The 26,359-nt window shown below is 37.8% G+C and overlaps 2 protein-coding genes across 3 annotated transcripts; both read right to left on the bottom strand.

Annotated features, from left to right (window-relative positions):
* Positions 1-708: 708 nt before the first annotated feature.
* On the bottom strand, positions 709-6,920 carry LOC131779529 (homeobox protein Nkx-2.2). The gene is made up of 2 exons (XM_059096091.2): positions 5,248-6,920; positions 709-1,807 (listed from the first exon to the last, which is right to left on the bottom strand). Exons 1-2 carry the CDS (start codon positions 5,495-5,497, stop codon positions 1,275-1,277), a joined length of 783 nt encoding a protein of 260 aa, XP_058952074.1. The 5' UTR covers positions 5,498-6,920; the 3' UTR covers positions 709-1,274.
* Positions 6,921-16,738: 9,818 nt separating this feature from the next.
* LOC131779500 (homeobox protein Nkx-2.8-like) lies at positions 16,739-23,223 on the bottom strand. Of its 2 annotated transcripts, XM_059096065.2 has the most exons (3): positions 23,006-23,223; positions 19,739-19,867; positions 16,739-19,063 (listed from the first exon to the last, which is right to left on the bottom strand). In XM_059096065.2, the coding sequence occupies exons 1-3, from the start codon at positions 23,013-23,015 to the stop codon at positions 18,624-18,626; spliced, it is 579 nt and encodes a 192-aa protein (XP_058952048.1). In that variant the 5' UTR covers positions 23,016-23,223; the 3' UTR covers positions 16,739-18,623. The 2 variants fall into 2 exon arrangements, with proteins under 2 accessions (XP_058952048.1, XP_058952047.1); XM_059096064.2 differs by lacking the exon at positions 23,006-23,223 and having other exon boundaries at positions 19,739-19,972.
* Between the last annotated feature and the right edge of the window lie 3,136 nt (positions 23,224-26,359).

Here is a 26,359-nt window from a genome sequence, read left to right as displayed (position 1 = left end):
ATAAATTACCTTGATAAATTCCTTAATTCTCCTAATATCCGTGTTAGGGTAAGGTAAGGTCATTGGGAAGGAAATGAACCGTGAGGATGTCGCCTGATCCTGTTGGTTGAATGGTTCTTATCACTGATGCTTTCAAGGAAACGTGAAGTTTGAGAGGAAATAAAATAGAGCTCTGACAGGAGGATGAGGGTAATGTTAATTAGATTTCGCGATCGGATTTAAGTCTGCATGCAAGGCTATGTTACCTGTGCAGAATTCGCGTGAACAGGTGCTGAAGAACATGCGATTTTCCAGGGTGATATCAAAAAAACATTTCCTGCTGTGAAAGTGAAAAAAATTCCATGTTGAACGTGTCTCAACTCGTCTCCAATTCTTTCTAAAAGAAAAGAAAGTTACAGGCAGTGATGATTAGTTACTTTAGTTGACATAAACCATGCTAAGCCGAAGATACAGTGGTAACTGCATGAAACAGAAAAAGCAATTCAATTCGCCCGATTTGCTGTTTACTGAAAAAAATAAATCGTTTTATTAGGGGTTTAGAACATTGCAATTGACAAAATATTGCATCACTTCGTAAAGTAAATGGACAGTGTGGAGATAAAGCTTTGCACACCATCAAGTTCTTGTCTAACTTTACTGAAAAGCAAATTTCCGGGTGTGATTGGCTCAACGACCCTACGAAATCTATGAAACAATTAACACGCAATATTGCATTTTTAGGTGAAGATTTATTTTCAGTGATTATTTACAGAGCAGTCAGATGTATGAACATTCTTCTGTCAATTAAGCGAAATTGCGTAACAAGCTTCGTTCATGATCAATTGTAAATGAACTGAGAATAAATAGAGTACAAACTCCATGTGTCATAAAAAGGTTTTAGCTCTCAAAAAAACAAACAAACAAACAAGGCAAGAATTATATTACAATAAATTTTAAGGTGGTAACTGAACATTGCAGGAGAGTAGCGCATAGTATTGACATTTTAGACTTGTCAATGCAAAGCTAAGCATTTTCCTTGTAAAACGCAACAACATTTCATAAACGTTCATGAAAAGTAAGTTATGGCCTTGAGTTATCACAGTGTGATTTAAAAGGATGCCAGAATGTTCCCATGAAAGAGCAACCCAACAAAGTAACTGTCTCCTAGTCTCAACTCAACCAATGCTGAAATACTCGGAAAAAATTTTGAATGGATGAATACTATCCTCCAAAATGATGCAGGGTGATTTCGAAAACCGTGGATTTCTCATGGAGAGCCCGCGAACAAGATAAAATTAATAAAAAACTGGAGGATACAGCGGTTGTCTTTGGCTTTCATATTGGCACGAAGGATAGCGTACGAAATGTTGACCGGGAGGTGGTGAGAACGAGAAAGTGTTTATTGGAGCCAGCGAAGAGGCTGGACATACTGAAGACCAAGGCATGAAAGCCGAGGAGAATGAATTGATTGTGTCCCTAGGCTCGTAATACGGGCATGGCTGTAAGCACGGAACCTCTGCCGGATGGTAGTGTCCCCCGCATGGAACCTTGGGGTCGTCCTCGAACTGTCCATCATGCTTAATCTGCTGACGACTCTTGTATCGATGGTTCTGAAACCAAATTTTCACCTGTGAGGGTGTCAGGTTGATCATTCTAGCCAACTGATCTCTTTCAACAGCCGAAAGGTACTTTTGAACGCGAAATCTGCTTTCTAATTGGTACACTTGAGCCTTTGAAAATAAAACACGTCTCTTTTTCTTGTTTGACGCTTTTATCTTGGTAGCAGCTGAGGAATCTGTATCACCTTCTGTTTCTTTAATCCCAGATTCTATGAGAAAACGAACAAATTATTACAGCCTATCATTATCGATTGAGTTAATATAACTAGTTGATCAATATTTAGGCGAGTTATAGATGAGAGAGTTGCGTGCAGTGTTATTTATACCAAAGTCTCAAATAATCATATTTCATCTTTACCAGCGGTAAGGCTGTAGACCACTAAATCGTTTAATGAAAAGCCACTATTTGAAGCGTTATAATCGTCTTAAGCCTTTCACCCTTTTGGTCAGTACACGCGCATAACCAGATACAGCAGCCTCTATAGTAAAGAACCAACTGTAATGCCTCGGCACCTCTGTGGTCGCGGTCTTTCGTGAATTGCCCCAACCAGTAAGGTTCTAGCGGCCTTATCGGGACTCATGATCCACCTCTTGTTTTATCAGCAAATCAGTTTTCTCCTAGAGGGTTTAGCTAGCCAGTCGTAAAAAGCCTACTGTTTTGATCATTGAAAGTTTTAGCTCTATGCAGATAATACTGATGGGTCCTTTCGCCATCAAAAACTGAGGAATTGAAGGTTGGCTTAACAAAGAATGAGCTTTACATTGCCAATAAAATCTCGAGGATTCAAGCTTTAAATACGAGAGGTAAACAGGTTGAAAGTTTTGAGATACAGCCAATTGTGCCAAAATCTTTCAAGCATTCAACGAGGTTACTGTTTTCATGAATTTATTACAGAATGACAAGCACATGAAGAATTGTAGTCAAAGATCCCTCTACCCACCAAAACCAGACATATTCTTCTCCTAATCAAAGCTAAATGTAGTACTTAAGCCTGTGTTTACTTTCTAATTTCCGCCATAGCTCACTATGACCTCGTTGAGCGAGCACAGGAAAAGCCCACAAGAGAACTTAACTTGTTCGTGCCAGCAAAACCAGCAGACTTTCCATAATGTCAATTATTTCGTTAAGCACCACGACACAACCCAGTCCATTCACTCGATGCAGAACCTTAGTATAGTCAATTTTTAAGGAAAAAAAATATAACCTCTAACAAATGGATCCTTTACATATCACGACGGCGCTTTTCGTGAAAACTGCTAAGCTTACTTGTTAATCATAAAGCTGTGCTTATGAGCATAACTTTTTCGAAAATTATTAATCTTCAGTAACGCCGAGAAACGACTATCCAAAAAATGTTTCTTTTACTAATTCATGGGAGGGCGAGCATGGAACATTTTAAATGAATGAAAACAATGCTGTGACGTTATCTGTACAAACATGAGAATTAGCAGCTCAACTGATTTGGCGCTCATGGTGTGCATGTTCGGTTAAGCCAGAGTGTCAGTTAGTTTTGATGTCTGATCAACTCTTTTATACTTAATTTAGTTCCTAGATTCCAGCAGTTACCAACATATTTCGCCTTGTTTGTTTCTCCACAGGTTAATAAGAGATAAAATCTAATGAAGATCTTAACCATGAACGTGGAAGTAGACATTTGGTCTCAAAGGCCAGTTGTGTGTCGATTTAGCGATACGAGTGACTCTCGGAAGCAAATCAATCCTCCGGGCCACATTTCTACCATTTTTTGAGACCCACTGTTCCAGATTTACAGGCATGTGACAGTTTAGAACCTTCTTTCATTTGAGACTTGACAAGTTGTGACTTGATTGAGTCACTTTCCCGAAATAGAGTGTTCACCGAGTGTGAAAAATGAGCTAAAATGAACAACACCTTTGATAATAAAATCATTGCGTGTCTTGGTGAAAATAATAATACTTCGATCCAAGAGTGCCTCAAGAACGCAACTCCGCCTACTTCTAAAACATTTACACCTTATAATCTGCAGTGAGTGTAATCTCTTGGGGTCAAAGAACCACTTTTAGACAAATGGCGCCCATGTTGTCAGACGAACCAGCATGAATGACTCCTCTACTGGCACGATTTTCTGTCATTTTCTGTCTATAGTGACCATAATTTTACCAGAATTTTACAGAATTTGACAATCATCTCGTCACTTGACAAATCAGTTTCAACTCTCCGTAAAAGCCTTCATGACTTAATTTGCATGAGAATCTGTGCATTTTTGCACATACTCTAAATTTCCAAGGTTCTCCGCAGTCTAGTTTGTTAAGTGGTTCAAGTATTTCACTTCATGATCTTTTATTCTCTAATTCTCTACAATGCATGCTAATAGCATTTTAGCTTTCGCCTTTAAAACCCACTGTTCAAGGACTTAAGAGGTTCATGATATTGCTAATAGAAAACTGTACCAATTCTGTTGCTCTTGAGTTGGCGTGTTTAAGATAAGATTATTAGAAAGTTGTTGCGTTTTTCCTGTCTACGTTTGAATTTAATCCTAACCACAAGGCTTTCTCGTCAGACAGTGATAAATGCAGTGCTTCACGCTTTTTTTGTGCTTGTCACGTTTTGATTTGAACTGAAATCCACTTAAGCTCAACACAGAATAAAATGAGAAAAGCTAACGTGTAGAAGCTGCTTGGAGAAGCACGTAGAGAGAGTAAATACGGACAGTTATTTCTGAGTGAGTAAGGCTAATTAAATTCTTCCGGAGAGAGAAGATGAAGTTATCAAAAACATCGTTAACATGTCAAATAAACCCAAAGAAATATTATCTTATGTGTTTATCCATAAATCAAAGTCACAACTGGATTGAAAAAGAAACTGTATTAAGAGAAAGAGGAAAGAACACAAGAGACGACGATTTTGTATAGTATGTAGAGAGATATGAGAGCGCGTGAGTTCCGTTTGAAAGCCTGGTGATAGCCACTACGCTGAAATACGGATTTTAATTTCCCATGAAGAACCTGTTCGTGTGCGATAACACAAAGCTTCCTTTGATCTCCTAATGAACATGATACTGAAGTTATCAGTTAGTAATGAAGAGTGGATGAAGAGTGGATGCAGGAATATTCGGATGATCTGGTTAAAACATTATCCAATTTAGTCCTTCTCGATGCTATTTTAATTGGATTCGAACACCTTTCAGAGAAATAATGTTTGCATTTCCCACTTCTAAAAATAATGATCTACAGCTTGACCGAGTTAACCTTTCTTAAAAAGCAATTAATGGACAAGTTTTAGCCTTTGCCAGGCCCTCAGTAGACGAGGACGATCATGAAGAAAAGAGAATTGTTTCTAAGGCAGTGATCACGCGGAATGAAAAGTGTGCAAGCTTCACGATTGTTATCGTGTAAGACATAAGCCAGGGAAATTATTACCGAATACATCGTGTTCATTAAGCGGTTTTAAGGAAGGAAATTACAGCATCATAACGAAAAGAGTAACCTCCTATCCTGGCTTTTACTCCTCATAGCTTTAAATCGCTGAGAGGCGACTAATGCTTCTCTTTCCTGTATTTTAAAAGTGTGTTTAACACTTATACGTTGTGGCTCTTCCAAGATACGATGCGGAAATACATTGAACCCTCAGAAAAAATATATCCCACGAAAACAAAATTTTCATACTCACCACAATGTTTATCCAACTTATAATCAGGGCTATTGTTGTTCGTTCTCGCCGCGTTGATTTCGACATGTACTGTTGATTTCTCAGCAGATGGAAATGTTTCCGTTTTGATGATGTCTTCTCGATAATCCACCGAGCTTCTTCGAAGATTTTCCTCTTCGTTGCCAGAGCTTAGGATACCGTCGATGGAGAAAGTGATGATTTGCTTTGAACTTAGCTGAGCCATAGTTCTTGCTTTGTATACAAGACGCATAAGTTATCACTAACTCGCGCGAGCTGTCCTGTTTAGCTTTTGCGTGTGGCAAAATACAGGAAATTAGGGCGGGACCTTATCGAGTGGTCTCCGCGTTAACACTAGACAGACAGTCCTCTGATTGGTCCATGGCTGAGGTGCTGATCCGTAAGAGTTTAAAAATAATTTAGATAAGTGCAATACTTTACAAGACAAACAATAACAAAATTGATTTCCTACAACGGAAATGCCAAAGTAGCTGCATGAGTGTTCAATGTTGTTAGTGACAGCGGATTAAGAGGCCAGTCTGACGTAAAACATCACACACGACCCAGAGGTCATTTTTCCGTCTCGTAAACCCGGATTTAGGAGAAATCTGGCACGGAAAACGTGCGAACGTGCTCAAACGGCCCTTCAGTAAGAGAGGACAAGTGATCTTCAAATTAAGTAGCATTAGAATTCCTCTTTCTCATGGCATTCACCAAACCAGTGACGCTCTGTCTCAAACGTCACTCATTTCCTTTTATCGGATTTAATCTGTCAGCCATGTCAAACAAACGATCGTCGTTTAATGGATTTAGGCACGTATTCAAGGACAGTTCATTTGAACTCAATAGACGTTACGATGTCTATCTGCTCATAGTGGAAGCTTTGGGCTGATAAGACGGGGATTAACCCGTAAGGGAAAACGGAAAGACTTGCCAGATTGTTTTATTTCTCTTGATCATGTCAAGTCTACTTCTCTTAGTCCTGTGTATTGTAACGTGTAAGAATCTCCAGAGCTTTAAAGCTTAAAATTAACAGACCCATTAGCTCTTGGCATACGTTCAGGGACCAATGTTTGTCAGTGAGAGGCATGTTTGTGGCCTTTAGGTATGTTTCTTTGGTAAGTAACGGGCACTTCAAGGTCGAAGTGGGAAATTCTTTCATAAAAAGCCATTTTCACCAAAAACATTCAGAGTTTCAGTTATGGACCTTAGACCAGATAGCTTCTCATAATTTGCTTCCCAGGTGGGCTGAGATTGGATGACAGACGTGACTCCCGCAATGATGATGTTGTGTGACACGTGGTCGACCAATTAGCTTGCCAAGTAGTGACTTGGTGATCATGCCAATTGAATGAACATAAATACATCGTTTGTAGCTCTGTTTGGTCTTGTGGATAGTTAACAAAGTAAAACATGAGCTTAAATACACGCTTTTCTTTGAAATCTGTTTTCTAACCGGCTCATGAATGAAACTTCGTCCCATTTTGCTTTTGGTCGTCCAACTTTTGTTCTTGGTCGTCTAGCTTTAAGCCGTTGTCAGCGCCGTCAAGGAAGAACTCTAGTCCATTTTTTCGCAAAACTATTTTGTAGCCACCTTTGTACCTCATGGTTCTTCCTAGTGTCTGTCGAGCTACAAAAGCTCAAAGTACACGAGCAATTGACATATTCAATGACAGTTTCACCTAGTGTCATTCTATGCTTTTTTGGGGAGGTTAAGTGCTTGACTCATTCAATAGCAAATCAGAAACTTTCGAGATTTGAGTCTCCAAGATTTATGAATGAGCGAAGGGAGCTCTAATCCAATTTAGAAAATAAATTTAATTTTTATTGAAATGTAATTTGATTTTATCAGCTTAGACTCAGTACTTTTATGAGCTAAGTGTACCACATAATTACATGTTTCAAATGTAAATGTCGAACTACTTGCCGTTTTTGTGGACTCATCGTTTCTCACCATGTATGAAACGAATTTAAATAAAGATGTCAAAGGCTAAACAGAAAACAAGCTTAAATGAAGGAGACTTCTGAGGCTAACAAGAAAAACATCATAGAGGATGGAAAGTATGCTCCAACTCTAAATACAAAAGAGATCAGAGCTATGTCAACATCACCATTTCGTAGCGGTCATTTAGAGGCCCGGTCTAAAAGTGAACGGTTAGTCTTACAAAACCATCGTGTCTTTTGAACTAACAACTATTATAAAGATTGCCATGTGTGGTTAGTAGTCCATATTTACCGGAAGATCGAAGATTTTGTTCATAATCACGTACCTAACCACAATGTGGTATTTTTCACACAAGCTTATTATTGTCCGGTGACGCCCCCTCGTTCGAATGTGTGATACCCCATGTATAAGGTTTGTACAATGCAATTACTTTAAACAAACATTTGTGCAAGATATAACCAGGTGTTTGTAGGTTTGTTTTAGAGAACAGCTTGCTGTGATGATGAATTTGCAAATTTTGTGCGGGCAAACTACTTAATTAATAGGCCTAGATTGCTACGGAAGCCCTGACTGCGAACAGCATAGCGTGAAAAGTATCAAAGTAGTCTTTACCAAACTTAACAGTCCTTCAACTTCCCTCGAATACTGCAGCTTAATAAATCAGGTCGGAAGAAACGAGAAATTGGTCATATTTTGCTAGAAATTTTACCTTTTGGTTGAGCAAGTAGTAGGTTTTTTTCCTCCGATGGCAATGAGAGCTAATCTGCCTTGAATTCCGTAACAGTCACAAAGAATACATGATAGACTTAGCTAATGACGAATGATGAAAAGATCTTCACTTGTAAACTGCAGGTAAGCCTCTGCGAAACCCGAAATGATTTTGTTTTGGCCTGAATTTATACAGTTGCTCCAACCACAGTTTACCCGTACAAATCGATTCCTTTCATATCATGTACAAGTCAAATCCATGAAGCATTCCTTACCCATTTTCTCGCCATTAACTCCATAACATATTAATTGTAAAGTTGGACAACTTTCTTAAGTCTCTCCAAGAAAGGTGACCGTACTTGCTAATAACTTGTGTTCTTTATTACTCGTTTAAGTTAACATGCCCCCTATTTTACAAAACCCAATACAATAACCTCTCAAATGAAAGCTACTGAACAGTTCTTTTATATAGTACTCTTTGTTATGCTGTGCAAGGTGACTCTTACTTCAGTTTAAGTGTATGGATAAAACCCACGCGTACCACCATACAAAAGAAAGCTACTTGGCAGTACTTTCAGTTATTGCTGTACAAGATGGTGGTTACAATTAATTCTGTGGATAAAACCCCAATATGAGTCCATTCACATGAAAGGTGGGCATTATTTCCATATGGCCCTGTTTATTATGTGGTACAAAATGGTTCTGACTTTTAAGTTTGTGGATAGAACCCTAATGTGTAACCATGCAAATGAATAGTAATATGCCACAAAATGTACCTCTAAGGTGTGCGATTGAACCCGTTTGCAAATGGAGGCTTCTTGATTGTACTTCCAAGCTTTGTTTATCACTGACAAAACCGCAATAGAAATTGAGTTTCTCTGAGTATGAGCCTGCGGATCGTATCAGCGAAACTCTTCAGATCAAGAACTGTTTCATATCGATTGAAAAGCTACCTAATAGGAATTAACTTGCCGCTTTTTGTTTCTTTTGATCGGAGCGTCTTGTGAGACGAACTTCCACGTTCGTGAGTCTTTCCTAGTTCGACCTTCTGATTTGTTTCTTGTGGAATGTCATTGCAAGTTCGCGACAACAATGAGCACAACACTTGGAGCTGAAAAATTCTCATGTTGTAAACATACATGACTCCTAAACAGAAAAACTGTGTCTAAAATCGCGGAAATTCGCGTAAGTAAACCGAAACCGTAATAGTGTCGGACGACTCAGCTTCGTTGATTCTCGAGAGTAATATACATTGAACTTTGCACATTTTCGAAAATAAATGAATGTATGAAGCGATGCACTTTAGGCAAGAAGAAAGTTGCATTCATGCGTTTTGTTATGTTTAAGATCGAAATGAGCGCGTTAATCTATCTTGCAAGCTGTTCATGAGATATAGCAGCCACTAAATAAGAAAACAGGGATAGTGTCATGAGTTGGCTTCAATTCATTTTGTGCTGTGCCATTTTGGAGCGAATGAGGAAGAAACGTGTGTCAAAGTGACTTGGGTTTATTTAGCCAAATTCTCGGAGACTATGATTCATTATTTGTCTTTTCTGCTTTGATAACAAAATGAAGATCTTCACCAGAATTATTCACTCAAAACTGCACGGATTTTCGCACGTCTCGAATTCATGCGGTGTAAATACCCTCCTTGCTGGTGTTAACTTACTGTTTTTTAAGAAAGATGCAGATGGACTCAGTTGAATTTAGACACTGCATCAACTTGGAAAGTCCGGAAGTATTGTTAGTCGAGTGCTGGAGTTCAAGAATTTTTTTAAACCACTCAACTGTTCCTTTCTATTACTTAAGAATTTATGTACTGCTTGTTATGGCCGGCAGAGCGCACGCAGCGTATAATAGCTAACTTCACTCAGGACTCGTGCAGCAATATTTCTTCGAATTCAAGTAACCTTTGTCCATGTGTAAAGTCGGATAAATATAGCGTGGCGATATTCCCATGTGCTTTTTGTTCGCTGCTCAGTCAGGAAAATGAGTCATCCAAATAGGCTATTCCTTTGCCGACGCAGTGCAAGGTCGTAGGCCCCGCTTGTGTGTAATTTTGTAAGCCAATCCGGATGCATATTTCGCACGGAATGTGACAATTGCTCGAGGCAATCTCATGTCAAATATTCTCTCAAGAAAATGAAATTAACTCCTGGATGTGAAGTTCTTTAGTTGCAGATTATACCAGCTTGAATTATTGCCACTAATTTACCTTGATTGACAGTGGTTTTGATTACCGTTTGCCTGTCAGCTTAGAATATTTACTGTACAAACCACTCACGCTTTGGTAAAAATGCTTTTGTTATTTTTATTCTGTTGTCATTTTTTTGTTGTTGTTGTTTTTGAGCTTATGCGAAGGAGTAAACCCTCGGTGATGGAAGTTCCAATTTCTCGAGGAAAGAATTGTTTCGGCGAAGAGACACAGTATTTTTAGAGGCGTGTTTGCGTAAACACTTCAGCAGGTTAAGTTGGTTTGGTCGTGCTGGGTTTCTGGACAGAGTCTAAACAACTACTTAAACAGTAGCAGTTATAATCCATTATCTAAATCTTTTTTGTTAAATTTTAAGAATTATCAGCATCACACAAAATTAAAGCAAATAGCGTATAAAGGATAAAATCACTTGTGCCCTATGACATCTAAGACTACATTTTCATAAAGGGCTTTCAGTGAACCGCAACTGCATTTCTTAAGCCCATTTGTGTTAAAGGGCGTTTGCTAGGATTTTACTGACCGATTAGAACTCATATCTTGTACAGCATAATATACATACCACATGGAAAGTAATGCTTAGAAGCTTTCATTTAAGTTAACAAAGTTAAAGATAGCTTTCATTAGAATGGTAACGCATCACAGATACACTAGGTGGGTTGCTACCTAAATTAATATTGTTTGAAGCTGTTTGACAGTTCCTATTGAATTATGATACACTAGGAGGGTTTGCCAAAAGACTTAAGAGTCACACCCTTCTAATGAGCATGATAAAATTACTTCTTGAAAGTGCTGCTTAGCAGCTTTCAGAGGAATGCATGGTCACACATTAAGCTTTCATTCGCAGACTTAGAAAAAGGTAGACAATGACACAGACTTAGTTAGAATCACCTTGTATATTGTTTAAGAGCGCCCTGGGAAGTTACTGCACGGTAGCTTTCATTTGAAAGGTCATACAGTGGAGTTTTATCCACAGAGTTAAAACTACCTTTTGTAGCACAATTAAGAGTACCACATAATAGTAGTACTGCTTGGAATTGTTTCGTAGGATGGTCACAGACTACAGCGTTTAATTTATATTGTAACTCACTGACTGAAATGAATGAAGATCCTAGAACTGCACATTAGTCCAGGTTGATTAGTGTTTAACGGGAGCGTATTTCTTATCTTTACCTTATAATGTGGGCTTTCTCTCGACTCAAACCACAGTATGGTATCAAAGAGGAATTTTGTCAGCTCCATGTAAGTAGTTTTAAAATCTGCAGTGTTAGTAGTTATTGCCTGCTAAATGTTCTTCGTGGAGAATTAAAATTGCTAGACAATATCCCATTACTTCTTATCTTCTATGTCCGGAGTTTGAGTGCGATTAGCGACACTAAGCTTCTCTGCGTACACTCAGTGAATATCGAGATTTAACCAGATTTCGTAAGTGACCTTTACGCTCTTATCCTCTGTTAGTTATGGTCTAAAATGCCACTGAAAACAAAACACCCTCTCACGAAAGAGAGTGTGCCAAAATCGTTACGTTAAAGCTCGTCAAAAACGTGATACGCCCCACAAAGCCCGTGCAATACTTTCATGAGATTTAAACCACTTGGGTAAATCTTCACAGCTCGTGGCTTTGGTTGGTTCCGTCAATTCGTGCTGGAAAGTTTATTCTGCGTAAGACAGAGTGGGATTGTTTTTGATAAAAACAGACGACCGCCGGATGTGGCTTTCAAAATGTCTCTTCGTTCCATAAGAAGCAACGAGGGTTTTAATAACCCCTTTTAACGCAAAGATATAACTTACAAGTGTGTCCTCTCTGTCAGTCAATCATAAATCAAGGCTACATCCATTAATCACTTACATGCATATTTAGCTGATTAAAATAACTTTACTTCAAGAGCTTTTCTCTTATCCGGTTCCTTTAGCCATAGATTTTGATACACAAAGACCGTGGTAGCGTTAGTACTTTGAACCGGCAGGAATCGGAACTCGAAGGTGCATTATTTTTATATGGTCTACGCAAGAAGCACCCCATAACAGGATCAGATGTTATCATATCTGGAACGGAAATGGCAATCTGAAAATAACAACAAGTAGTGTGAGGTATTTTTGAAATTTTAGGATTTTCCATGAAAAATAATGACATTTCGCAACATCCCCTCTGCGGCCATACTGTCTTATTTCATGATCGCTTGAATTACGAGAATTTACGGTAAGATTGCAGTTTCGTGGAAGTTCATAGACTATCCATGGTAAACATGCAACAGTGACAAAATATTTTCGAGATAAATCGTTTGAAACGACAGTTCTGAAAACTGTTCCATACGTATGTTAATTAGTGAATGGGCGGGCCGGATTAAACAACAGATCCCACTTGGTTATGAAGATATGTTTCTCATCAATATTACTTCCGAGCTTTAGTTTTTTTCATTTTTTTGGAACATCAAAGCAGCGAAGAAATCTTTTTCAAACAGCCTTTATCTTGAAAAATAACAGTATTATTCTTTGCCATTGAACTCTTTGAAATATAGGTATTCAAACATTCATGGAAACAGATAGATGAGTCGATCGAATACAGAACTCGAGCTATATTACACGTGATCTGTGCGTCATCTAAGTAATTGAGAGCGAGGGATTAAGATTTAAAAAAAAACCTTGTGACAAACGCCATATACGCAGATAAGTGCTGTAAAATGGAGAAGAAGACCACAAATATGCAATTGTCACGCATTACAGATCATAGTTCACACTCTAAGATGGTGAGCAAAATTTATAAAAGACTTTATCAATTAAAGCAGGTATTTAGCGAATTTAGAATTCACCTGAGGTTGAAGAGGCGGTAACTTACAATAGACCCGGTAAAGTTTTGCGTACAGAGTATTCAAACAGTAGTATGGGAGAACATTTCTCCAGAGCATAAAACTGAAGTGGCCCATATACTAAGATGAAGACTTGGTTATTCCCCAAGTCAACTAGCTTTCTAAACTGACCCCTGCGCTATAGAGGCAAATAGGTGACAGAATGACAACAGAAGAAGCTGTAATGACTTATACAACTTATTATGAAACTGTAACACCGGATGAGAAAAGATGAATGAGTCATAACTTGAAATACAAATACTGCTGTACAAAGAGATTCTATCACTTTCTCGATCTTGCTCTTTTCAGCATTATGAAGAGGTGTTGTTACTGTTTGGATTACAAATTTGAGCTTTTGTGAAGGAGATAATAAGAAAATTGAATTCACCCTCAGCTGGTTAAAATATCGGTGCGATTTTACACACATTCATTCACAAAGCAATTTGTACCCCCGCAACCTCTTTAAAAGTAAAAGCTTTATCTTAATTTATCATATCCTCTGATCAGTGGTAGAATCTGTAATCTTAGAATATGAAAATTTGTTCAAATGTAGGAATCTACCTGGAAAGTTTAGCAAAAAACGCACATACCATGTTGTTTATTTGGCAAAAGTAATGAAAGACTACTTAGTTAGGTTTGTCTCAGGTTTCTGACAACAAAGACGGGCTGACTTGAATGGAGCCTTGAGGGGTTGCAGGGGTTGCTGTATAGTGAGTAGTTACGGGCCGTGACCGTATCGATTGTTCCAAAAATAATGTGGGTGGTAATTAAGTAGGTTGAAGGAAGGAAATACGTATTTATATTTTTAGTGAAGCAAAGAGGTCTGCTGGCATAACTAGATTTTGTCAATGCCAGACCTTCTCTAAGGCAAACGGCGCCACGTCTCACTGATACTACATTGTTTCTGAGGATGTTTAAACAGACATCATCAACTCCGAAGCTGATTAAATCGAGACATTGGCGCAAAAAAAAAAAAAGTCGTTGGTTAGCACAATTGTTCACAGAATTAACGCTTCACTTCTATTTTGTCTATTGTTTGCGTAATTTATCCCCTTTCCTGAGCAGACGATTGACTAGTGTTACGATCACCGAACAGAAGTTTGCATAGAAAACTGACTTGTACTCTTTGAGTTGGCTTTATCAATCATACCACATTGGTTACGAAAGTTGTATTGTCAATTCTTTGTACGTGCAGTTGATAAGCAAGTTATTACTAACTGGCGTTGCTTTTCATAAGCACACATCGATAATTTGAATGAAAACACGAGACGACATTCTAAGGTTTGAGAGAAAAAAGAAAAAGAAAGAAAAGGAAGGCAAGAAATAATCTCGTTTTCCATAACGGCAAATTTGTGTCGTATTTTATTTTTTTTTTTTGTCTCCACTATTTAATGCTGTGTTTATTTATTGAAGAGAAATCTCCTTTTCCCTCAATGTTTACATATGCTGTAGGTGGGAAGGAAAATATTATGATATTGTTTTGTGTTATGCTTTTTGATCGGAAACGCGAGTAAACGAAAAAGAATTAAGTTCTGAAGCAGATCTCATTGTAGATTATCACATAGATTAACAAGCCACTAGCTGGCAGAACCTTATCTGATATTTTGTCGTGAAGGTGTCAAGTAAATAATCAGAAATGTGCGGTCGCAATAAGTTTTTATCCCTATTTCAACGGGAATCCTCAGAAAAAAATCGTTAAAATTTAATGAGCAACTAAGAGATGATAATTTCTACCTATAAATAGCTGTATATTTTATGAATTCTTTTTTGGTTTTACATCGAAAGTTAAAAATGAAATGTGTATTCCGTATTTTAAAAATTTTCTCTATAGCCTCAAAAAATATTTTTTTTGTGAAAAGGAACTGACAGCATTTCAAGTCTTATCTTCATCACGTGACACTTTGTGATGACCCTCTTATTGCAAAGCCCCACCTTCACATGAAAGAATTGATCTTCCGTCGAGAAATCTCAGAATTAAGAGAGGGCACTCGCAGCAGTAGAGTGCAAAAATGGATACACTTAACTTTGGACCGCCTTCACTTCACAAACACGAGACTAACAATGCTGCGAGATGAAAATAATGATGGAAGTGTACGTCTTTCCTTTCGACTCGCAAATGTTGATAAAAGCATGATTCGTTGAAGCTCTTTCCCCCGTACTGGGCTTGGTACAGAATAATATTCCTAGTCTATTTTTGATCGAACCATCTCTATGTAAAACATATCCCAACGGGAAAAAAATATACTTTATTAGTAGTTCATTGTATCAATGTGAACCTTTTCCTTTCTATTTCAAATTTAGTTTTGATCAGTAAAACAAAGCATAGGAAATCATTTGAGTTTTTTTTTTGAATAGTGGTCAAGACAAAACAAACCATTTCGTGTGGCGGAAAGGCGTTGAAAAGAGGACCAAACAAGACTGTTAGACAGAGAATACGAATTAGTTTTCTAGTTTTTATCATTTGCACAAAGATTTTGTCTGTTAGTGCGTTTTGTCATGTCATTCTTTGCTCTGAAAATTGACGCTATTTGTTTTATTAGCCATATTAAAATTTACAAAAAATATTGATTTTAGAAGGAGGAAATTCGCCTCTTTTTATTTTCCAGTCCTCCTAATGAATTCGATTTTTCATCAGACTCCAGCAACTATCAAGTCTTTAAGTTTTGCAATTTTCAATTCAAAGTTTTATCACCTACACGCAAAATTGAAATTGGATTAATTTGAATCCTGTGTAAACTGCGTTATTGAGGAAATACGAAGATAAATTTAGGAAATGTCAGCTCAAGTTTATACAAAAATTTAAGCCAAATCAGACAGTGAAAAAAAAGCTTTCTTTGCATCCTTGTGTTTGAATAATGTGTTGCCGCCTGACCAACCATGTCTCGCCAGTCAAAATTTTCAGTCAAATAAGTTGCGTTTCCAAAAAAAAATCATACATGAACCAATAAGTTTCCTTTTAAAGAAATTCGCTGCCGCACCTGAAATGACAAAGATAAAAGAGACAAAACCTTGAATCAACAGCACGGTTTAGTAATCAAACATTTTTAAACAGTAAACGGCCATTTTTAATTAAAGTTAGTGTTATTAAACTATTGTTGAACACACAAAGCTGTCTCAATAAACAAACAGTGGGTTTTTTATCCCTTTTGTAACCAAGAACCTCTCAATCATAAAACAAGTTCATTTTCCCGCCGCAAAATTGGTTCTCGATTTCAGAGATCAATCAATTCAGAATTTAGAGGTGTTTTGATTTCGCGAAAAATTAAAAATTTCAAGTGCTCTTCTTTAAGGATTGACTGAGAGCGTGATGCGAGGCTGTTTGATCAGTTATTTCCTTGGCTTTATTTAGCCAATAACTTTGAAATGTCACTGAGCTATGACATGAAATCACAGTTAATGATGTCTTTTTAATTCTGTGCTGACAGTCATAAAGAAAAAGAAAAGTATTCACAAAACTAACCCGGTCGCAATTGTCCAAAAAAGACTCCGTTTCCTTTTCATTGTAAAGAAATCGTGTCAAAAATAGCTTTATGACCGCGAATTTCCCACCCAGAAATTCGCAGCCGTCCATTCGGAAATGCGCTTCCGTTGTCAGAAATATTTCCAATTAAATTCTGTGTTGCCTGAGCCCGAAGCGTCATTTTTTTCGTGTTAAAGTGCGATGCACTAATTAAATGCTAAAATAAAGTGAACAGAGGCGAAATTTGTTAGCAAGTCTAATTTTATGTAGCAATGAAATCACACTTTTTAGCAAACTTCCTGCATCGCATGCAGCATAGGAAATTTAAAGTCTAAATAAAAACCTTTTATTACCTTTATAGTAAATACAGCTAATCTTTAAACAAGCAACAATAAAACTTTTACTTATCCACATGTACAGGCGTAAAATATTAAACATCTTCAGTCTTATAGGAAACGATATATCCAAAATCTATTGTTGTCGTCCCTGAGAAAGCTTAAGACCTGAGACGCACCCATCGTAACCACGTTGGCAAAATAAGCGCACTACCCTCGTACACTAGAATTGTCAAAATTGAAAAGGGCTTTGTAACGGGGCATATAAATGTTCGCATCAGATCTGAGTTCTTCAAGTTACTATTGTTTCTACAGCCAAAAAAGACATGATACTGTTGTGATTTTCGCTTGTATTGCAGGGGTTAAGTTCATCTATCCCGAATAGAATGTGTAGCGAGCGTAAGTCATCGATGAATCTGGCCAAGACGCTTAACAGAGACGGGATCCATGACTGAGCTGTTTTCTCTCGGACTCTATGGGTTAATTTCCGTTTTTCACCAAATTCACCGTTTGAGCAAACAAAACGCGCTTTGAGTGGGAGATCGAAACTGTCCCACAATCACAACCCTCAGTTTTGCATTTTTTTAAATGTAGTTTCAAAGAATAAAGCAGCGACATTAAACCATAAAGGAACAAAGATGCTTGGTTTATCTCGTTTGTGGTCTAATTCTGTTTTGTTTCTGTAACTTATACCACACTAAAAGAAAAACATTTTTTGTTATTTTTGTCGATTGCCGACTCTAATCTTTTAGTTTCAATATTGATGCTATGGTCCAACGAAACTGTTTAAATATTTAACTACAAAAGAAATATGATCGCTACTGAACTGAATTGAAGTGGAAAAACACTGAAATCTAGCTTTCCAAAGCAAATTTTAGCCTCTTGAAAACAATCACGGTGAATCTTAGACGAGATTTATAAACTGACCTGAATGCTTTGCTTGATATTGGCTTATAGCACGCGCTAAAGATTAAACAACACGTTCGATTTTCCTATTAAATGACACAAGATCATGGTAATCTAAAAAACTGTTACCTGCTACTGTTTTCCGAACCTTCTAGAGTACTTCTTTCATACTGGGTCTTAGAATGGACATTTAAACAAGTGCCGTGAAGGAAATAACACGCCAGACAAAACATCGAAATCCCATAAAAAAAACTCATAAATCACTGTATAGTTTTAAACGAAAGATCAATCAATATCACTATTTACCTCATCTTATAGAATTTTGAATCCAAGCTGATCTATACGGGAATGGTATTACTTTTGATCGTGAAAAATTGCTGACGGTTTAAGTATCCCATAAAAAAAATCAGAAGGACAGTTGAATACACAAAAAAAATGTCCAACGCACACAGTTGATATTTCCTGTACATTGTTTTATCTGCATGAAACAGCACCGATTTTCTTCTCCAAGCAGTACAACACCACATAATCACCTTACACACATAGTACGAGACTATTTACAATAGAGTTTTTACTAGCTTTAAAATCCCTCTCTCTGTTATTTCTATGCTGGTAAATACACGCGATTTCTACTGAGCAAATAACCAAGATCGAGTCTCGGTTTTGCCTTAGCAAGCATACAATTTACGGCATGCATACTTTTTTCAGAAAGTATTTGCAAGCTTTCCACAGCTTTATTTCGGTACCTTTATACAAGCCTTATTCTCTTGCCTCCTAAACTGAACATTGCATTTCTTAAACCTATTTTTGACAAAAGCTATACATTCAACGAACATTTGCTCCCATTACTTGTAAAACAGACTGACTTTTTCGATAAATAATCTCAACTCCGTGCTGCGTTTTCTTAAAATTTGACAACGATTTGTTCACAACAGCGGGCGCATTTTTTGGGAGCAATGTGAATTTTTTACCAATAAGTTGTAGGTTGTATGTAGGAAGAGTTTACGGAGGGAGGATAGTGCAAGTAGTCGCCTTGGTATGGCGACCCGCTTAGATAGTTACACGAAGGACTAACACAACTGCAGAATTGTCCAGAACCATTTAGCAACGCTCCTTGTGAAAGCGGAGAGTACGGTTTGTCCCAAGGTCCTCGTTCGCTAATCTGCTTACGATATTTGTATCTGTGATTCTGAAACCAAATTTTCACTTGGGCTGGTGTAAGATTTACGATTCTCGCCAATTCCTCTCGTTCGGGCGCAGATAAGTATCTCTGCTGTTGAAATCTTCTTTCCAAGACAAAAGTTTGCGCTTTCGTGAACAACACTCGCCGTTTGCGTTTCTTCAAGTCTTTGTCGGAATGATCCTTTTTGACGGAGTCAAACTGCGAGACGCTTGTTTGTTGGCCGCCTGTGAATATGAAATGAAAGTTGTTCAAGTTAGAGTCCCTTCGATGCGATTTTCAACAGACTACCAGTTACATTATGAAGCCTGAATAATCTATTCTGGATTGCCTCTATTCACCTTATCTCAAGATTGAAACGCTGAATTTGCTCATTTAAAAGTCCTTGAAGTCAAACAACCTCAAATCATCGAAGTTTAATCACGCTAACAAAAACAGAGTAAGAGTTTTTGAACACAGCCGGCCGAAACAGAACCGGCTCGCAAACTCAAAAGGTTGACAATTTCTTGACATATTTTTCGCACCATAGCAGAATTAATCACTTGAAGCTTTTTCCGTTTCTATTGAGGATATAAGTGGTGGTAGAAACGATGCGCTATTCGCCACAATGCTGAACAACCTCAGATAGTCGCTACTGTATGTTATACGCTTCTGTGATGCACAATATACAGCTTGACAGTTAAGTAGGGCAACTGCGAGATTTCTCAGATATGATGAAGTTTGAAGACCTCCCTATTCTTCACTCTAATGAAGAAAATCCTCGCCCGCTATCTTTCATAATAAACTCTCAAGAAAGTCGGCTTATCTCCTGCGTTGTACTCGACTCTTTTAATAATGTTTTTGAATACGGCGCCCTTATATCTACCATAAAAAATTTTCATGAACACTAAAATAATTCATACTTGACTTGGCCGTTTCTGGCGCGTTTGCCTCTGGCTCGTCTGGACTGGACAACGTCTGTGGAGGGTAGCTCCTGTCTTGAAATGACATCTGTTCTTCGCTCTTGGAATTCAATGATCGGATTCTGTCCTCTGGAAGATTAAGAATGTCTCTTATGGAAAAGGATCCCATCCTCACGTTTCGTGTAAACGGTCTCAAATGGGTCCCATTGTGTTGGATGCTAAGATAACAAGATTTAAAAGCAGGTCGCACGCACAGGGCAGGCCGGTCCTAGAACATAGGGCGGGGCTTCACTTCAAACAAATGACAGGCCATTTGAAATAAAACAAATTGCCCTGAATGTCATCAGGCTGTTTTGTTAAGAGAAAGCGCCCTGACAAGACTGACACATCAACTGATTGCTGTGAAGGCATGACTAGATGCCTGTCACATCAACGGACCTAATGTGACAGCAAGACCATTCTCTAGGCGCGAAAAGTTTCCTTTTTCTTTTATTTCACACATGTTATACCGTGGCATTGCACACTGTTGATTTAGGTTTTAATTGGATTGGCGGATTAGGAAGTTTACGTTCATTTCTGTTGTCATTGTTTCGTTTATTACGCCGTCACGATTTGGAAATCATAAAACCTGTATAGCCATCCCAAACAATTTCTTTTCAATTATTCCCTCTTCCGTTGACAGAAGAGCGACCATGAGGCCTCCTTTGGGAATTAACAAGTGAAGGACCTCAAAGTTTTGTTGAACGTCGATACAATCACCATGATATGCTGCGAAAAGCTCTCATATCTTATTTCAGAGAAGTGACATTGTAAACATTGCCTCCTCTTGAACATCTCAGGAAATTAGAAGTGTTTTGCAGATCGCCCTCCCAAGGACAGAATAACATTCTTCACTGTTGACATTTTACCTTGAACTTTTTGCCATTCAAACATATGTCCACCCACGGGTTAAATGTGTCAGATTATTTTTATTTCTCTTGCAAAGTATTCTCTGTACAACGTTGTATTCTTTTTACTGACTTATTCATGGTCGCTCTATTGGACTAATTTATGTTAAAATCTAATTGTTTTCACACACTAATTTTGTATACAGTTCGTCGGGTGAGTGAATTGTCTTACTCTTTTTTTGTCATGAATTAATAATAAGCCATGCTCTATTTTACCAGCAGAGCTACTGTTTTGCACAATAATTGAAATTAAGAGAAAATCTGCTAGAAAATGTTTTGAAATTGTCAGGTTTTGTTTTCTATAACATATGTGCTATATAGTTTCACACAAAATGACCAAATATGGAAACTTTCACAAAAGTTTATATGGATATATAGCGTTACGGTCCCTTTTCTTGCTTCAAATTCGGAGGTTTCAAAAGAGTATATTCCATTTTGAACAAAGGCATTCATCCCTACAGTTAATGGCTGGAGAAAAGTGAAATTTGGCCTCGAAAACTGTAAGTTTTATTGGATTCTCTGTGGGCTATTATCATATCTCATTGGAAATTGTTTATTGTGTTACTTTATAATGACTACCCTCACTTCGTCTCTCTCATTGTATATACCAACTATGTCATTCAATTTTATTTCATCCAAAAAATGACCAGCCTAGTCGCAGGAGAATAGTTAAAAATACCCCCCTTTGTGCAAGATTCATTCCTTTAGATCGAGGATGAACGAAATCGCGTGGCAGTGGTGGTGCATTGTCCAGTGTTCGTTGAATTATAATGGCTAATGAAAGAACGAAGCAACTGAAAAATCACACGGGTTTATTGGAATTCCTTTAAAGAACTGGATACATTTTTGTTTTGAACAAATTTTTGTAAAAAAAAAAAAAAGCGTCGAAATTTTGATTATTTCACAGATTTTGTTATGGCTTTGGATTTATGTTGCATTGACTACGTTTAACGGCATCACAAAAGTTTCGCGCTTGTGGCGCTACGGTTTGTACCAGGTTTGTTTTGGCTACGGAGAGGAGAAATTTTAAGAAGACCAACCTTGTTGCCTCATCAAGTCAGTCCATGTAAGGGGTTATTGATTTAAATAGAGTGGAGAGTTCGATCGTTGTAAAGGCGAAAATTCAACATTTTTCGGTGATAAATCTCGTAACAATGAAAACAAACACGCGGAGTAATAACTCAAATTGATGGGCGGTGTTAAAAAGCGCGTGAAACTAAATGTAATCAAAGTTTTGTTACTTTGTTAAGTTTGGCGGGTTGGTGCTTAAAAATTCTTTTATTTTGTCTAGCAAAATGGCCAAAAAAACATTTAATTTTCTTGAAGGCGAGATCCTTTGGCTAAATACCTGTTTGTAATATGACAACGAGAGAGGCTTTCAACAGATTTTCAAGTGTTACGCGACCAAATTTTATACGTCTCAATTTCTCCTCCACTACAAACCGTGAATTGAAAATCCTTTAGTCAAGAGCTGTAACCTGATTCCACGAGGGTAAACTTTCAAAGACTCCATGTGAAGATTTCGACTTGTTTCTTAATAGATCGATTAAGTTTGTTTGATGAAACGCGCGGTAGAGATTTTCTCATTTAAAATCTTAAGTAAGGCCGCACGTCACAGCTCGCTTGTAATTTGTTCGTGGGACTCTAGCATCAAAATGTTTGCATTAGTTATCACGCTTGATATATCGACAATGCTGGTTTGCTTGTTTTCATTTACGTGAAAGGCTATGAGAGCAAACATTGTGTGGGATTCACTAACAATGCAAAAAAAAACTTTTTCCCTGGATCAACTGACAGATGTGACATTTTGTCTAAATTGAACAATTGCAGCAAGGCAACTAAAGAATTGGCTAAAGAATAGGTTTTAATTCATAGCGAATACATTAAATGATCCCATTATATTCATCGTTAACAAGGGTAGACTTAGTTTTTGAGAGTATCTTTTAGTTATGACTAAAATTTCTAAAGGTAAGTTGTTATTCTGTGCACGCGATTTATTAGGGCTAGTCAAAACTTAGGAGTAGTTTCCTTTGAGTGATCGATAGGGGGTTCAATCCATCTCTTCAATAACCACAACATGTTACCCGTACAAACAAAATTTTCTTTGTTTTTCCAAAGACGAGTCGTACTTATTTACATACGATGTGACTTCAATAGTTTAGACTTTTCAAGGGATATTTATAAAATCTAAAGAGGCTTCGACGAAACATCACCGTAAACGGCTTAGTTCTGCTTTGTATGCACGCGCGATGATTCTTATACTCTGCACGCACCGAATCTCGTACGCCTTTTGTACAGTCTGCCTCACAAAAAAACATACCTTGTTCCATTTGTAATTCTTCGCACGTGGTAAAAAACTGGAATCACAAGCCTCTCCGTGGGATGTAACGAACAAGAATTTAACTCCGTTCATTAATCTCCGCCTAGTTTGTTTCTTTTTAAATTTGCACGAATCAAGCATCTTTGATGGATTCTTATACCGGACTGAAAATGACATGAGCGGAAACACAACGTCTCTCCACTTAGCAATGAAGATGGTTCTAATGAAATAGATACAAGGAGATGTTTGACTATCAGAAACAGGACGCTCTGTTGTTTGCTCATGAGACGATCCTTTGTGACAATTTACCTCAGCTTTCATATTGTTAAAATCATGCAACTTAGAAAGGAATACATCCGCACCACCGACTCTCTGTACATAACGAATCCGGCATTTTCGGACCGTTGTCAAATTTGTAATTACGCCCGTTCATTCCGGAAAGGTTGAATAAGTGAACAAAATATGCGTGATCTAGTGCAGTTTTGAATGATTTCTCCGGCTGGTGAAACGCACTTTAACTACTCAAATTAAAAAGACGGAGAAGTGGCATGAGTGATCATTTCTTACTTGACTCTAAATAGCTGACGTGACAGGCCATAATTTGGGTCGATCGACGAAACGGATTATCTTTTACGTTCCCAACACCGTTTGACCTGTATTGTCGTAAAAAGTGAACGAATCAAGAAAAATTGTTCCCTAAGGCAATGAAAGGTTAATTTTTGAAAAACGTAAAAGAAAAAAAAAAAAAAAGACGATTTATTCCTGAGACAAAATCAACAGGAATTCTAATTTTTGTCGGTTGTTTTGTAGGTCACATCAAACGTGTATCACTGAAGACACTGGGTCGTGTTGTTTCTTATGGTCCTTCATCTGGGAATAAAATTTCTTATACCCTAAAGCTAGGAATTATTCACGACCAGGCAGTTCTAGTTTAGTTCACCAGCAAAAAAAGCTTCACCGGGTTCTAATGAATACAATGTGTTTTACCTGGTTAACGATATATTTTCGGTCACAACCAGCTGTTCCTTTTGACTGAAAACAGGACAAGAAACCATTTCAATTTGCTTGAAATTAAACACTTTGCTCCGGTTGGGAGGAATTACTTTTACCCCAAATTCTCACAACACTGTCCAAGCAAAACTACTGAACTATCCCATCCATAAACACATGGTTTTGGCAAGAATTTTTGTCCAAGTAATTTTGTAAGTCTACCCCATAAAATATTGATTTGCTTCACCGCTGTAAAACGATATGGACTACTGGATACGACAGAGAAAAAAATATTATTTGCATCTCGGTTCAAGTTCGGTTTTTATAAATTTTAATCCATTTTAGCGTAGTATAGTTATTCCTTCGAGGTAAAGCTGTCTTTTTCCTCGCAAAAGAGTTTTAAAGTAACACTTTTCTTAAGTCATTTGCTAATTTGTTTCTTAAAATTACTTTCAATGAAATGTGCAAGTCAAGAAGTAAGTATTGTATTGTTTATGAAATTTGCACTCGAACGTACAGTCTGTTGTTGCGCACGGCATCGCTACTTCATCTTGTAGTTAAACCAAATTCACGGAAGCAATGCATTCAACCACGCAGCACTTGAAGGCCCTCGATGTGTTTCAAGAGTTAATGTTAGGGTAAAGCCTTTACACGCTGTTGAGATCTGAAGATGTTTTCATCTTATAAAACGCAATGGATCTCTTGAAAGGCTTTCAAGCTACGCTCTCATAGCCCAAGTGGGCGGCCCTTTTGGTGTAATACGATCGCCTTATTGCGATATAGCCATTTACTGAGTGGTTTTTGCAAAACCGTCGAATTTTTTTAACACTAATTAGTGGTTGTTTGGAGGAACGGGTGCTAATGGTTCAGCCGGTAGACAATAAAAATTCGCCGTTCTTTTTCATGTTGTCTGTGCGCCTCTCTCGTTTAAACTGCTTTTTACTGTAGGAAAAACAGGAATTATTCATTCCTTACGATAAAGGGAGAAAAAGAAAAGAACAGAGAATAAAGGAATCAGTCTATCTCAAGGCGTAAAATTTTAATCCTCCCTAATTGAACTGTATTAGACGTTTTAGGTTGTAATGTTTATTTATGAGCCGCGCATTGTTGAGTTTGAATGTCAGTCAGTCAGTTGTACGGAACACGCGAAAAACAGAACACTTTTGTGTGTAGAACTTTCTATTGATTCATGATATTCACAGAGCTTAAATTAGAATATCTTTGCCCTAATGCTATAATGGTCTGCCTGTCGATCACCGAGTGACACGAGCAAACAGTTTGTTTGAGTTAGTTGGTTGTTAAGCAAACACGTTTAGCAACGTAATACCTCCTTGTACTTCATCTCTCCGACTGTAAAATATTTATGAGTTTGTGAAACGTTCGATCATCCTAAATTTGCGCTAGTTTTTCATTCTCCCTCTCCGACATAGGAGTGAGGCGTTAAGAACCGTCTTTTAAATTCGATGAAGGAGACGTATCGGGAACTAAATGAACACCAAAAAATAAGTCAGCTGAACGCATTAGGAAACAATGAAGAGGACTCGTTTCACACGAGGAGGCTGAAAGAAAAAAAACCTTTTCCTGTTAAGTAGCCAATATCTTAAGTACTAAGAAGGTTCTTAGCAGGTATTGGCACGAGCCTTTGGTGGAGGTCGAACAAATGGGTGTTAGAGAATCTATTCAGGGCGCCTGTTGTTTCAAGACTTCCCATTCGACCCCTACGCAGCTCGCCGCGTGCTAAACCCTCACCGGGCCGGCGTAAAGCCAAGATCTGGTGGTAATTACAACTCTTGGAACGTACCTGTTCCTGTTGAAAAGCCTCAACCAGTGCTCTCATGTATAAGGAAAATACTGTAGTTCATGCAGGACTTCGGTAATTTTTCCCTTTGTTCAAAAGATCGCATTTATAATGCCATCGTTTCAATGACAATGCGGAAACGCTTCGCAAACTACTACTCAGTGGAGTTCACAGTTAATATACTCAGTTTTCGCTCAAGGACGGATAAGTCCTTTAAGTAAAGGTTTAAGAATTGTCTTTCAGGTGTTCTCTAGTGCTATTTACTTTAGGAAAGACGCGAACTCGTTCTGTTAAAAAAAAATTATAAAACTGCTCGGATATCAATGTCTGTCCAGCTTTATTTATAGCGCACCCATTGTAAGACGAAAGAAAACTTTTTATTCCTTAATTCTTTTGTGAAAGTTCTGACGGTTTGCGCCAACCCAACGTAAACATTTGGCTTTTTAGGAAAGATATTAAAATGCAACTGGGACTCATTAACGAAGCGTTTACAACCCCACAATCAAACGAACATTCACGTAATTAAAATGTTGACAGTGTCCAAATGCTCCTCGTACAATATGTAG

The sequence above is a fragment of the Pocillopora verrucosa genome, chromosome 13 (genome assembly GCF_036669915.1).
Source record: "Pocillopora verrucosa isolate sample1 chromosome 13, ASM3666991v2, whole genome shotgun sequence".
NCBI classification, from domain to species: Eukaryota; Metazoa; Cnidaria; class Anthozoa; order Scleractinia; family Pocilloporidae; genus Pocillopora; species Pocillopora verrucosa.
The sequence above is the reverse complement of the archived record's forward strand: the minus strand, read 5'-3'. Positions and strand labels throughout refer to the sequence as shown.